At 43.4% G+C, this 15,314-nt stretch overlaps 1 protein-coding gene across 5 annotated transcripts in view; it reads left to right on the top strand.

Annotated features, from left to right (window-relative positions):
* The window catches only part of LOC117346379 (golgin subfamily A member 6-like protein 1), a 41,478-nt gene that overhangs the window by 15,517 nt on the left and 10,647 nt on the right, over positions 1–15,314 (top strand). For all 5 annotated transcript variants that reach the window (XM_033915845.1, XM_033915841.1, XM_033915840.1 and 2 more), the window contains exons 3-7: positions 2,803–2,963; positions 10,622–10,703; positions 14,298–14,490; positions 14,573–14,640; positions 14,871–14,947. In XM_033915845.1, the coding sequence (XP_033771736.1) occupies positions 2,803–2,963; positions 10,622–10,703; positions 14,298–14,490; positions 14,573–14,640; positions 14,871–14,947 (581 nt within the window). The remainder of the gene's footprint in view (positions 1–2,802; positions 2,964–10,621; positions 10,704–14,297; positions 14,491–14,572; positions 14,641–14,870; positions 14,948–15,314) is intronic.

Genomic DNA, 15,314 nt, shown 5'->3' with positions numbered 1-15,314 from the left:
AAAATCTTCTCTTTGAGGGAAAAATCCGCAAAGCAAGCGATGATATCTTTATAGCCAGGACCTCTCACAGGACCCAAGCTCCGATGCACTCTCTGTAGTTTAATCTCCTCAGGTATCTCAGCTCCATCCACACTTAGGAGGCTCTGACAAAACTCTTGCACCACAGTCTTGCAATCACGATATGCCTCCCCCTCCGGGATTCCCTTAAATCGCAGGTTACACCGGCGTGACCTATTCTCAAGATCCTCCACCTGTGCCTGTAGTTCCTGCAGCTCAGATGTTAAATGGCCTGTGGATTCCTGGACCCCAGTAACTGTGGCAGACAGAGCCTCCACGTGCTCTTCAGAGGCTAACACTCTGGCTCCCAACTCCCCCACATCCGCACGGAGCTCCGCCAGGGCAGCTTTCACATCCACTCTCACTCCTACCATTTCATCCTTCAGGTCCTGGAACCACGTTTGAAAAGACTTGTGCACCGTCTCACTGAGCTCCCCCGAGATCGCCAAAGTCCCAGCTTCAATCATCTCTGTCGGCGCCGACGGCCCCGCGGCCATTTTAAGCACGTCTCCTGCACTCCCCTGTGCCTCACTCGCTGTTTTCTCTCCTCCTTCGCCGAAATATTTAAATTTATCTAGTTTCTTCCGCGTCGCCATGGCTTCACCCGCGAACCGCGATCTTGATAATGAGCGCGTTTTAGCGCTGGAAGCTGAAAAAGCTCTTTTTCTCACCGGCCCCTACGGAGCTCCTGATTCAGGCAGCCATGCGCTGGGATGACGTCACTTCCTAGCTCAAAATATCATTTCTTTATGAAGCAAGCTAGAGATACTTCTGAATATGTCTCATTCTTATTATTTTTCCCCTTTTTTTTTTTCTTTCCTTTCTTTATTCTCCTTTTCTCCTTCATCCCTTTTCCTTCTCTTGTTTTCTTTCTTCTCTTCTTCTCCTCTCATCTTTAGATTGTTAAATATGACAAAATTCATCCATTCTCATTTCCGTCTTATAGATGTTACTTTTCTTTCTTCAAAGTTCCTCTTCTTCGAGTTAATTTGTCCAAAAACCTAAAAAATGTTGTAAAGTTTAGGTTTTTAACTTGAAACCATTTAAAAAGACATTGGTTCAGAACTTGTCAAGAAATCTTTTAATTTTTCAGGATCTTCGAAATACAAGGACTTGTTACCACTTGTTACCCTCATTTTTGCAGGATAATACAAGCCATATGTAAGACCCTTTTCTTTCATTTGAGGTCTTAGCTGGAGAAATTGTTTTCTTATGGCCGCAGTGTTTTTTGCGAAATCCGGCAAGAACAGCAACTTTGATCCTTTATAATTTAAGTTTGTCAGCTTTCGCCAAATTCAAAATCTCCAAGGCTTGCTGGAATCTTAAGAGCTTGAAGATTAATGGCCTTGGCTTCACTTGGTTAGCTGACCATTTAGATGGAATCCTGTGTGCTCGTTCTATTTCCAGGGGATGTTTTGAATTTAACTGCAGTAACTTTGGCAAAAGGTTTTCCATGAATTGGAACAGCATTTCCCCCTTCCAAATTCTCAGCTAGACCAATTATTTTTACATTCTTCCTTCTTCCATGATTCTCATAGTCTTCAAGTTGTTTTTTCAATTCTTTAATATCACGACTGTCAGATCTACATTTAATCGCATTAATTTCCAACTGCTCCACTTTGTTTTCTATTATCAACATTCTTTGATTGGCAACCTCCATCTGCCTTTTAGTATTCAAAACTTCTTCCTTTACCTCAGCAATCGTGCTTGCGTTGTCCTGAAGCATTTGCTTAATGCTCCGAAATTCTGCCATTACTTCATTTCTGTCCAGCACGTTAACGGTTTCTGCCGGGAGAGGTACCTTCGACGGCATAACATGATCCTGTTTAAGACGCTTTGCCAACCCTCCTGCCGCGAAGGCAGTATCCAATTTTGCTTGCCGCGTAGTCGCCATACTCCACAACTTTTTTAATTTCCTTTGGTGAAGAAAAAACCGCGATGTGCTTTTCAAAATAATCTGTGTGCCGCCTGGGATTAAGGAGCTCCGCGATCACACCACCATCTTGTGCGCTGCCAAGCCACACCCCCCCCCAAGGTTCTTGTTCTAATCAGTATTCCTTTGTCTTCTCCTTGTAAGTGGGGAGTTGGGGTATCATTGTTTTTCAGCCTTGTTTTCTGCTTGGCTATTCATTAAGACTGATTGTAATAAGGACTGCACAGGCTACTTGTACTGTAGCCAGAAGTTAGTGTCTCTGTCTCCACCTGCTGGCAGAGGAGTGTAAACCCATCCATTTCTGTGCCAGTCTAGAGGGACTAAAATAAAAGAAAATTAGCAGGTAAGGACCTAATTTCTCCTTAATAAAATATGTGTTGTGTAGTGTAACTGGACAATAAGAAGGCATCACCTAGACTCAATGGAATAGCGATGTGGGATTCTTCAAGGCTGTGCAGGAAATTGTGTGTCTTCTTTCAGAATGGCCTGATTAGAGGAGTGGGAAATGGGAAGGGGTTGGGGGTGAGGGAACGGTGATATGGTTTTCTAGTCCGATAGCTATGTTTCTCAGGACTTTCTCTAATGTTACTGTGATGGTAATATTGATCAATAAAGAAAAGTTAAAATACAAAATATAGGAGTGCACATGCTTGCCAGGGACATGGGGAGCCAGCACACTCTGTGATGGCTTGTTTCATTGAAAAGAGCCGACATTGAGCCAGAAATGTTCTAAAAGGAATGGTAGTGAAGCTGAGCGCATTACACGGTTTGCTTTTTGGTGCATGCTTAGACCTCTTCTCACTTCTCTCCAGTGCCAGCACTGCCCCTTGACTTACTCAGCAGCAGGAAGAGTGACTATGATATGCCAGCAGGAACCTTGCAGCTCTATCCCTTCTATACCCAGAGTTCATACCAGGGCATGTCTGCAGAAGAGACAGCAATGATCAGCAGCCAGCTGGACACACAAACCCAGGTAAAACAAACTGGAAGCCTCCTGCTTCCAATTCCCAGGCTGAGTCACGCTGGTACTTACTACTTCATGTCAGCATTAGGTAGACAATCTATTCAAAACAGACAAGCAGGACAAATAAGAGAATAGGCTGCTCTTTTTATTAAGGGAAAAGATTTAAAACAATATTGGTATATCTGGGGGAATACAAACTCCAATCTGTCTTAAATATGATCAGGAGGACAATACGTTCAGCCATGCCTTTTGAAGCTGACGGAAAATACAACAATTTTGGACCAGACTAGTGACTCATATGGTTCAGGCACTAGACTGGAAGGTTCAGTGGAGCATTTGTTATTGATTATACCTGGTACAAAGAGGGGGATCGATAAAGGAACAAATATATTCTGCAAAATGTGCTCAGTTGCAAGAAAATGTCTAAAGCAGTGTTGGACATCCAGTGAACCACCAGCATATTGGCTCTGGCGAAATCAATTACATGTCTCGGCTACTTGGGATGCCAGAGGATCTCCTAAGAGGAAGGTTCAATATCTGAAGGTGTGGGATTCCTATCTGCAAAAGTCTCTGTACTCGGGGTTGTTGCCTTTTGGTATGCTAATATGCCATGGAACATTTGACATTTTAGATACGTAATGCTTATATTTACGCAAAGTATCCACACTTTTATTTATATAAGGTTGCATGTCAATTACAAATTTTAATTTTAACAGTTTTTATTGATGAAAGACTTTTTACACCTGATGAAAAGATCTTTTAAAACACAGGCTGGACTTTTCCTGCCTGTCTGCAGTGTGAGCCATAGGTACCAGGACTGGTTTTTCTGGAATGCTACTTGTGTATCTTTGTGATTGCTTAAGTTTCGATTCCCTGCTGTGAAGACAGTTTTCAGAGAACAATTGGCGCTGTAATAAACTTGCAAGTCAGCAAAGGAGCACACCATACATGGTAACAGGCATCCAGAAGATGATAAAAACCCCAGAAGTGGGGGCCCATGTGAAGAAAAGAAAGTTCTAGGAATATTCCTGACCTGGGTACCCCCGTGAAGGATAGAGGTGGGTTAGACAGGAGGCAGATTTGCACCTATAGCGATGGTACATGAACAGAGCTGGAGGTGTGTTTCACAGAACAAAGAAACTGTATAAAACCCCCATGCTTGGGTAGAGTGATCAGAGAAGTGCAACATACCTGCAGAAATATGCTGGCCCTCTGTATGATTCTCTCCATTGTATATCCAGACTGATCATATAAGATTCTTTTTGGTGTGTTTATGCTCTAATTTTTTATATAATAATAACAAATAATTTTATTCTTATATACCGCCAAAGCCATAGAAATTCGAGGCGGTTTACAGCAAGAAGTGCTGGACAATCAGCGAAGAGGGTACAATCAAAGACAGCAATACAATCTTACATAATGAAGGAATATGAAAGCTATATAGTTCATTAGGGTTACTGGTTGAGTAAGCAGAGCTGAGTAGATTCTTAATTAACAAATCGATTGAGCAAGCTCGTTTTTACCAGTTTTCTAAAATTAAAGTAGGATGATGAGAGCTTGAAAACGTTACTAAGCCAATCGTTCCATTTGCCTGCCTGGAAGGCAAGAGTTCTGTCCAAGAATCTTTTGTAGTGGCAGGCTTTTATAGTCGGATAGGAGAACAGATGTATTCTTCGTGTGGGCCTAAGATAACTTGCCAGATTGAAGTGGGAAACCAGGTAAGTGGGGGGCTAAGCCAAATAAAAGTATTGTCTGATTTGGAATATACAGTGTCAGTCCAAGGTTATTTCCTTCAGAAGGATGCAGCCCTACTTCATTAACAAGAAGCACAATAGAATACACAATGATTAACATCAAATTTTTGTAACAAACAATATCATCCCCCCAAAACTCAACATATCCTTCCATCCGAAATCTCACCAAAACAGTAGGTTTGACTACAAGAGAAGAAAGAGAAAGAAAATAAAAAAAAACCCTCCACAATCCTTGCAACCACCTAAAAATCAAGGAGACTCGAGTATATATACAAAACATTTAAGATGTCACTAAGAGCTTTAGGGCTTAAAGAGTTTATATATGGAGTCCAAACTTAAAGAAAAAGTTTTTTCCACTTGTGAGTTAGCCGGGCCATTTTGTGCTCCAGCAACAATAGTGCATCGAGACGATTCAGCCAAGTCCAAAAAGAAGGAGGGGTATCTCTCTCCCAAACTGATGATATTTCTTCCCTACAATACCCACTTTTCTCATGAACAGGTGAGAACCCATCTGGGGAAGGCGGAATGCCTCATACTTATCCAATAAAACCTAGTGGCTGATAAAGGAATAGAGCAGTGTAATAGCTAATAACCTTTCTCCAAAAATTTTTGGGCAAGACCAAAACGCATGAAGAAATGAATGGGACCACTGAGAACACTTTTGGCAAACAGGAGACTCACTATCACCCGATTTATACAGCTGATCCCAGGTAAAGTATGCCCTATGAAGCACTGTAAATTGGCATTCCTGAAGGTCTGTGCGTACCGAGATTCCGAGTATACGTCTAATCAAACAAGCACATCCAACGAAGTCTCAGATATACCTACCTCTTGACTCCATCTAAGGTGTAAAGAGTCTCGATTAACTGGGGAAACCAAGGTCTGAAGGCATCCATGTAGCCCAGACACCTGAAAATCATTCTGCAGAAAAAGTTCCTGAAGTTTTGCTTCAATAGGGAATGACAACCCTACCTTATCCAAAGAGTGTAGTTGTTTATAGGCAAGAAATTCTCCCAGTTTCAAATGATAGGTTTGGTGTATAGACACCCAAGATTGCAGAGTACCATCCTTCTGAAGAACATGTGATAATAGCTTAGCTCCACCTAACGCCATCTTTTAAAAAGTAGCATTCTTGGACCCTGGCAAAAATTGTAAATTCCCAACAATAGGCAATACACTGGTGGGACAACTATTTCCGTGCCACAGCCTCAATAGTTCAGTCTAAACCACCCGAAGAGATTGAAGAAGCAGCCCAGTCTTTGCGTATGGAAGGAGTATGGTAAAAGGCATTTATAGAAGAGATAATATATTCCACGGTGCCCAAAGTGCTGTCTCTATAGCCTTTGGGGTATGATCCTGGTGATCTGAAAACCATCCTCCCAAGGAGCGAAGTAATCAAGCTAAATTATATAGTCATAAATTAGGGATCTCCATTCCCCCTTGAGCCCAATTCCCCATCAGAAATTTAAGTTCCAATTTAGCTTCTTTTTGTTCCAACAAAATTTAGACAAAAGTGAGTCTAATTTAAAGATATCCTTTTTTAATATCCAGAGTGGTAAGAGTTGCAAAGTATAAAGCTATTTGGAGAACAATACCATAGCAAACAAATTAATATGACCATGTAAAGAAAGGGGAAATGGGGCCCAGCGAGACAAACATTTCTCAGTGTCTCAAAGCAAGAAGTCAATATTCCTCCTATATAGGGTAGAAACAGAAGTAGTAAGCTGAATTCATAGCCCACTGAACTTGATAAGGTCCCTCCCGATTCAACTGCACCTGTGGTAAAGTAGCCAGTGCCAAAAATGTATCCAAGTTCAGTTGAAACAAGGAGAAATCTCTGTATTCCCCCAAACTATCCATAAGACATGATAAAGAGGTTCTTGGAGATACACCAATAAATCATCCACAAATGCAGACATTTTAAATTTGTGAATCCCTATCTTGATTCCCTGAATCTCAGGATTGGAAGTGATTTCTTGTATCAATGGGCCCAAAGTTAATACAAACAAATGAGAGGACAAAGGACATCCCTGGTGCATGCCCCTATTGATAGAAAACAGGGAAGAACAAAGACCATTGACCCAGACTAGAGCTTGAGGAGCCTGGTATAGCACCCTAACTGCTGATTGAAAAAACCCAGTTATACCATAACAATCTAATACAGAGAACATAAAATCCCAAGAGACCTGGTCAAAGGCTTTCTCAGCATCAAAACTAATAAGAGGTGATGGAATCTTATACCTCTCTGTATAGTCTATGGATGCCAAAATTATCTGCAGATTTAGTGGCGTGGCATCCACTAACAAAACCAACCTGAGGTGAAACCAGCAATGATGTCAAACAGCCTGCCAGCCTATTGGCTAAAATCTTAGCAAACAATTTAGTCTCTACTCGTAGGAGAGAAATTGGGTGGTAAGAAGAGGATTGCTCCAGGTCTTTATAGGGTTTCAATAAGACAATGATTTGGGCTAGATTGAGAGAGTCTGGAAGGCAGTCTGAGGTCACAGACGTGTTAAAGGTTTGTGTTAGTATGGGAGACATTTCCTCCTGCAGAAGTTTATAAAATTCTAGACAAAACTTATCCACTTCTGGAGCCTTCAATAAGGCTCCAGAGCAGATTGCCATCAAAACTTCTTCCAAAATAGGCCGATTAAGCTAGGCTCTAGTCTGGGCTGATATCTTAAGAGGTAAACTTTCTAGATACGGAGTACTGTCCATCAGATCGGATGGCTTTGTATACAAAACCTGATAGTAATGATAAAAACCTTCATTAATTTTCCTTATCTGTCCTGACCTTTGTGCCCTGCTTAGTACACAGTTGTAAAAAATGGCAGGGGCCCCTGGATAGTTTCACTACTTTAGCCAATAACTTCCCATGGGTGTTGCCAAACAAATGAAATTTATATTTATAATATGCCATAAAACAAAGAAAACGAAAAGGAGAAGAGAAGAAGTGCTGACTATTCACTACAATATTTTGCCAATGGCCCCCATATTTTTATAAATTTAGTACAGTATATGGGGGGAGAGAGTTGGAAATAATGTTACATATTATGTTATACTATGATATTTAATATGTGTATTTTTTTATTTTATTTTATTGAAAATATGATGAAGGGTGGGTGGTAGGGGATGGTTATTGATTTTACTAGATGTTTATATGGTAGATATCAAAGTGCTATTCTGGAATAATTTGTTGTAATATACTCTTTTGTGCACTTATTGTTTAATTTGAAAACAAATAAAGAATTATTATAATATGCCATAGATTTTCGCACACGAGCATGGAGCAGCTCCTGCAGGACCACCTGTGTGGCCAAAAGTTGGGCTCTTAAATGTGGATTCAAATGTCTCCCATATTGTTGACGCTCTGATCTAAACTGTTTCTCCAACCAGAGAATCTCTCTGTTGTGTGTCTTTTTCTGGTGGCTGGTATAAGCTATAATCTCGCCTTGTAGGACCATTTTTGCTGCTTCCCAATAAAGTATAGGGTTGCCCAAATGAAGCAAAAATTCCCTAAATTTAGGATCAGTATATAAAGAAAGAGGGAACTGCTAGCGATATATATTCGGTGAGGATGGATCCAACTCCAGCGTGACTAAGATCATAGCATGGTCAGAAACTGAAAGATCCAATCTCGGCCAATTGTATCCGAGAGAAAAGGGTTCTGGAGATCAGCCAATGATCTATCCTGGATAATGAGCCATGGGCTTTAGAAAGGTGTGTGAAATCCTGCTTGCCAGGGTGCAACACTCACCACGTTACCCGTCAATATGATCCATAGGTAAGGGGTGCAGTTTATCCACTGCTGGGTCATACACCCAGTTGAAGTTCCCTCCCAATAACAAAAGGAAGATCTAGATGTGGAGCCAACAGGGATACTAGATTATTTAAAAAATTTTTGATCATATGTATTCGAGGCATATATATTACCCAAGATCAGCTGTTGTCGAGCCAGAGTAACTTTAGCCAAAATGTATCTACCTTCCGGATCCACCCATTGTTGGTGTACCATAAATCAAACCCCTTTCCTGATTAATATCAAAACCCCCACCTTTTGGGTAACTGTAGGGGCGCCCAGGAGATGCCTTACTCACCATCTTTGAAATTTAGCATGCTCTTCAGTCAACAAATGAGTCTCCTGGAGGAAAGCTACCTTTGCTTTCTTACGATTCAGAGCCTGTAATATTTTTTGCCTTTTCATAGGTGAGGTGACCCCCATTTACATTCCAGGCAATACAGCAAAGTGACATCACGTGATTGAGGGAGGTTAATGCTAAGGGACAAACCTAGAAGAGGGCCGTCCCAGCCTCTGGTTCTCCTCTGGCTCAAAAACGAGTCTTCTCCAAATTATAAGCAACTATGAAAAATATGGTTACAAGAAAAATAAAGAAAGAAAAGGAAAAACCCCTAACAATGTGAAATATAGCCAAACCATTCTCCAACTCCTCCCCCCTGTTCCACCTGCCCTTAAATAAAGCTTTCCGATCCCCCCAAGTAACCCATCCCCATTACCATTGCCCATGTATGAACTGTTGGAATACCGTCCGCCATCCCTCCCCCCTACACACGCAAATAAAATTATGCGCAGCGAAGGTATGAAACATCAGGTCTTCGTTCATTTGAACAATTAACAGAAGACACCTCCCCCAGTCAAAAGAACAAGTGAACCGCATATACAGGCAACCAATAGACAACATGCCCCAGCTCCATACACTCTATTCCATTACGGTGAGTGTAAAGTGCCGCCCCAATCTATAGTGAAGCAGCGCAATACCAACTATAAATCTTAGTGATCCTCCTCTATTATGAGGCCACAATAAATTAAGTCCTGTTGAAGGCTCCATTTGTCCTCAAGGGTACTAGTGTATCCAAAGGCAGAAGATTGAAATGTGACAGTCTCCATAAGGACCAAAGTAGGGGAGTAAATGTGGGAAAGTATTTGCCCTCGGAGTCATCGACCAGCAGGAGACCACTAAGAAACATGAAACAGAGGAAACTAAAGAACCCAGCAGGTATCCTTGTCACCGTCCATAGGCCACAGAGATTAATTGCAGCGCTGCCTGGGACTATGCACATTTGTCCTTCATCTACCCTCACTGGCTGGCACTATGGTGGTCTCAAAGGTTCAAATCCTTTTCTATACAAGATCGGGGCAAACCCGCCAGAGGGGAGGAAAAACAGACAAGCAATGCGCTCAATGTGAGGACAATGGTCAAGAACCCTGCGATGCAGAAACCCAAAAAAGGCCCTTATCAGGGGACATGTGACTTGTGTCCCCTAAATCTCACAGAAAGGGTGAAACTGATTGTCTCAAGCTACACAGTCTGATACCCTGCAATTTTCATTCAACATTTATCATTCCACACTCATACCATAGTCCAAAGGGCTAAACCCAGATAGTCCAAGTAGGGACGTGCCCAGGCCTTTAGGTGTTCTGCTGAGACAATCCAGAGGTTTACTGTATGAATGTAGCCGCTGCTTCTGGGGAGTCAAACACTTGGTTCTTGCCTTCATAAAAGATTTTTCATTTTGCAGGATACAGGAAAGCGAATTGCACATGCTTGCCAGGTAACTCTGCACAGAGAGGAGCAAGGAGATCCGGTTAGAGTAGTCCTGAAAAGAAAGGACAGACTTGTTTTCAAAAGTGAAAGGGCCTCTCATGCGGAATGGCATCTGGGGGGGGCACAGATAAGAGTGACTTAGCTGATGAGGGGTGTAGGGAGAAATACAAGTGCTTTCATTCTGCAGCTCTTCAGTAAGAGGAGTTAGAGTGCTGAAGACCAATAGGAAGGGAGCACAGCAGGGAGGCGTGGCATGCAGGGACTGAGAACAGGGCTTGTAGGTGGTGATGGAGTAAATGATGGGGGCCCTCATACCTCATGCATTTGTTCTCTTTGTGTTTTCTGGCAGAAAATGGAGTTTCTCACCCAGGCGGTACGGAGACTGGAGAGGGAGTGCCAGCAGCAACAGCAGCGTATCCATAACTTGGAAGGTATGTTATCGAGGGAGGATGTGGTGCTTGGGAGAGCTGTACTCTAAACTACAGCAAAGACGGTGGGTTTGTGAGAAGGCTATAGCCAATGAATTCCAGCAATGTCCTGGGAGACTCCCCAGCTAGTCGGCTTTTCAATGAATATGCATGAGGCAGATTTGCAAGCCTGTCATCTCTACTATATGCAAATCTGCCTCATGCACATTCATTAGGGATATCTTGAAAAGCCGACTGGCTGGGGGTCCCCCAGGACAGTTTTAAGAACCACTGAATTACAGGATCTGAGGCAGCATGGTTTCACTAAAAGTCTAGCAAGTCTAATTTCTGTAACTGGGTCACCCGAGAGTAGGATCAAGCATGAGTGGTGGTATATTAGCAAGGCCTTCGACAAGGTTCTACAAAGGTAACTTATACATTCAAATCAGGTATGCAAGCATTTTCCCCATCTGTACTTGTGAGCGCACAGTCTAATTAAGGTGTTTGGATTAAAGCTACGTGGCAAATACTCTGACACCCATTAAATCTCTGTGGGCGTCAGAGCACTTACCACAGCTTTGTAAAAGGAGCCCTAAGTGAAGTCACAAGGAGCAGCGTGGGGTTTGAACTCACAACCTGAGGGTGCTGAGGCTGTAGCTCTAACCACTAGGCCACACTCTCCTGAGTGTCCTTGGGTGGTACTTGGAGTTCACTCGGAGAATAAGGATGTTACCAGTGGTGTGTTGTTAAGAACTGGCCCTTGCTTTGAGGATTTTTTTGTTAAACCTATTTTTACAGGTGATATGATGGAGGGGCTTTTTGAAAAGGTTTACCTTTGCAGATGATATCTGCAAAGGTAGTGTGTGGTGCAGTGGTTAGAACTACAGTCTCGGCACCCTGAGGGGTTTGAATCCCACACTGCTCTTTGTGACTAGAGAGTTGCGCGGGGACAGAAATCCCACCCGTCCCCGTGAGGAATCCCTCCGTCCCCACCTGTCCCCGCGAGGAATCCCCTCCGTCCCTGCCTGTCCCTATAAACTTCAGAAATAGATATTTCATTTAATTATGCTACTGAATTAAAGGCTCTGGTAGAAACCCATTTAAAAATAAGCAAAGAGACTTTATTAATTTAGAAATATTAATTGGGAAGGATACATACTTTGTAAACGGGTTTCTACCAGAGCCTCTAATGTTTATAAATTTTTATCAACACAACTAATATACTACTTTATCTTGAAGCAAAAAAAAAAGAAATATAATTTTTTTCCTACCTTTGTTACCTGGTTTCTGCTTTCCTCACGTTCTCATTTCAATTCCTTCCATCCATTATCTCTCTTTTCTCTGTGTCTTCCACTTGCTCTGTTACTGTGCCTCTCCCTTTCTCTCCCATTCCAAATTGGTCTGGCACCCATCTTCTTCCCTCCACTCCCCCCATAGTCTGGCATCTCTGTCTTCTTCCCTGCCAGCGTCTTCATCCCACTCTCTCTTCCCCATTTCCCTTCAGCGTCTTCTCCCCACTCTCTCTTCCCCATTTCCCTTCAGCGTCTTCTCCCCACTCTCTCTTCCCCATTTCCCTTCAGTGTCTTCTCCCCACTCTCTCTTCCCCGTTTCCCTTCAGCGTCCTTCTCCCCCCTCTGTCTTCCCCATGTGCTTTCAGCATCCTTCTCCACCCCTTTGTCTTCCCCAGTGCTTTCAGCATCCTTCCCCCCATCAGTTTTACCCATTTCTCTTAAGCGTCTTTTCCTCTCCACTCCACCTTTCCTCCCTTTCTCCCTCCCTGCCCCTTACCTTCATGGCGCTTCCCCGCCCGCCCGATAACAGAACAGGCCCGGCTACAGGGCAGGGAGGTTTGTCGGACCAGGCCTGTTGTCGGTCGGTCGATCGGGGGAAAGCGCCACGAAGGTAAGGGGATCTGGCCGGCTCTGCACCCCCCCCTAAGGATGCCTCGGGGCGGACCGCCCTCCCTTGGTACGCCACTGCCTTGAATTTTTCCTACCTGCCCTGCGGCAGCACACAGCCGACCGGAAGTCTTCCCGATGTCAGCGCTGACGTCGGAGGGAGGGAGGGCTTTGCTTAAGCCTTTCCCTCTGACGTCAGCGCTGACATCGGGAAGACTTCCGGTCAGCTGTGTGTTGCGGCAGGGCAGATAGGGAAATGAAGACGAGCGTCGCGGCTCGAGTGCATCCAACCCCGCAGGAACCCCATGACCCTAGGGGGCATCCCCACGGGATCCCCGTGACCCGAAGAGGGAACCCGCGGGATTCCCGTCGTCCCTGTTCCCGTGCAGCTCTCTATTTGTGACTCAGGGCAAGTCACTTAATCCCCATTGCCCCAGGTACATTAGATAGAGTGGGAGCCCGCCAGGACAGTTAGGGATAAATGCTTGAGTACCTGAATAATTTGTAATCCGCATAGAGTTGTAGGATATGCAGAATATAAATTATTTTATTTTATTTTTTTTATATATCTTTATTCATTTTAAATATTACATCAAGTGTATAGAAAAATCAACAATCAATATACAACATCACTTGAAACTCTACAAATTCTCAAAAAGAAGATTTAACCCCAACCCACCCTCCAAAATTGTATTCAAGCAAAGACATCCTACATAATATAATAACATATACCATTTGTTCTATAATTTGTTGTTAGTCTTCAAAACCCAACCCCCCACCCTCCAACAATATATATAGTAAGTAGGGAAAAATCTGTAATGGGATAGACAGGGGGATCTAGAACAATTTGAGGAATGATGTAGATTTAATGTAAAAAAAAAATGCAGAGTCATGCATTTGGGCTGTAAAAACCTGAGTGAGGGGTGGAGTACTTTTGACCACAGAAGACCAGCAGGACTTGAGGGTGGCCAAACAGGTAACAGAGAAACATAGAACAAGGCAGAAGAGGTGATGGCAAAAGCCAGAAGGATTCTTGAGTGATTAGGCAGCAGGAAAAAGGATGTAAGTCTCTGGGGAGGTCTCTGAGTACTCTGTCTAGTTCTGGAGACCAAAAATAGGTCCAGTGGCCTTCACTATAATGTGTACGAGGATAATAGGTCTGGAACAGAAGTGCCTTCATACAGGTGAGCCATAGTATCTTCCCAGGCCATCCAAAAATAGCTATGAAATGGACAATGTTCCAATGCTTTTTACTAATAAAAGGCAATTCTCTTCCCTTTTAAAAATGATGGAACACTTTTTGGTTTTGGACTAAATAGACAGTTAAACATGTTTTCCTTATGTCTACTTTCAATTGCTTGATTTAATGTAAATGTAACTGATTGTAAAGCTGTTCTATCTGGTTTAATGAACAGGAGAGGAAGGAAAGGAGAGTTTGAGAGCAGACCTGGATTTTTTCCAGTGCTTTCAACAGAAAGAGGGCTTAAGATGGAGGTGACTTAGGAGTAATCGAAGAAGTATTTCTTTACATGTGTGGCATGACCTCCTGGTATAGTAGAGGGAAGATAAGAACTGTAGCTGAACTCAAGAAAGCCTAGAACCATCACAGAGGGAAAGGAGTGTAGAACTGAACAGTCGGTGTGCTTGGGTGGTCTCTTTCTGCTATCATGTTTAATGTTTCTATATATGCATTTGTCAATCTTCTCTCCTGGGGAATCAGAGGAAGTACATTGCTTGCGGAGCGTCCCTCGTACCTTCTCGGATCCAACCCTCGAAAGCAGAATGTCAGAACTAAGAAGAGAGGTTTTCAGTGAGCTACGCAGCCTGCGAGAAGAGGCGTTGCTTTCCCGTGACCGAGGCACCAGCCTGGAACAGGCATCTTCTATGTACCTGCAGCAGGAACTGACGGACAGGTATGTGAGCACACAGCTACCTTCTTCACCCCCCTAGCTCAAGCTGTCCCTGACCCTTTGATCCATCTCCCTTCTGTTCCAGTAAGCGAAAGCTCTGGCAAGAATGCAAAGACCTTAGACAAGAAATATTTCAGCTCAAGCAAGACCTGCGTAAGTAAGCAGACTGGCAGTACAAGAATCACCCTTCCAGGGATTAGGAGAAAGTGATGCTGGGGCTGCTGCAAAACGGCACAGATATGTGGGATGGTGGGACACAGATGCTGCAAAGGTAGAGATCTGTTATAGGAACTGGGGTTAGAGATGGAAAGGGGGGGAAAGAGAGAGAGAGAAGTGTTCTAGTAGCACCTCCAAGACACCAGTTCCTCTATGTTTCTCTGCAGGAAGGCAGGAGGAAAGCCTTCACCACCAGATCTCAGACAGCCACAGTGTGAAGAAGCTCCAGGACAGAACCTGTCAGGTACAGGACAAGCTATGCAAACTGAGTCTTGGCTATAGAGCTTCTTTCCATGATTGAATTCTGGACACTCCATCCAAGGCCCTGGGCTATGGAACATGCTCCTGCTCACCCTCAGACTCCAGACTTCTCTACCTAAATTGAAATCTGAACTTAAGACCTATCTCTTCTCCGATGCCTATACTTGGTACTCTCTTGGCCTTCACCTCATGGCCATTCCTGACAGTTGGGGAAACAGAGTCTACTCCGAGGTGTTGTCTTCTCCCCTCCCCTCAGACAGCTAAGAGGGATAGTAAGTCCCCCAATAAATTTGGAAACTTAGGCTTGGGGCTCAGTTTGGTGCTTCTTCCTGTCCATGCCCAACCCTAGT

This window comes from Geotrypetes seraphini, chromosome 12 (genome assembly GCF_902459505.1).
Source record: "Geotrypetes seraphini chromosome 12, aGeoSer1.1, whole genome shotgun sequence".
Lineage (NCBI taxonomy): Eukaryota > Metazoa > Chordata > Amphibia > Gymnophiona > Dermophiidae > Geotrypetes > Geotrypetes seraphini.
This window is presented reverse-complemented; position numbering and strand designations above follow the sequence as displayed.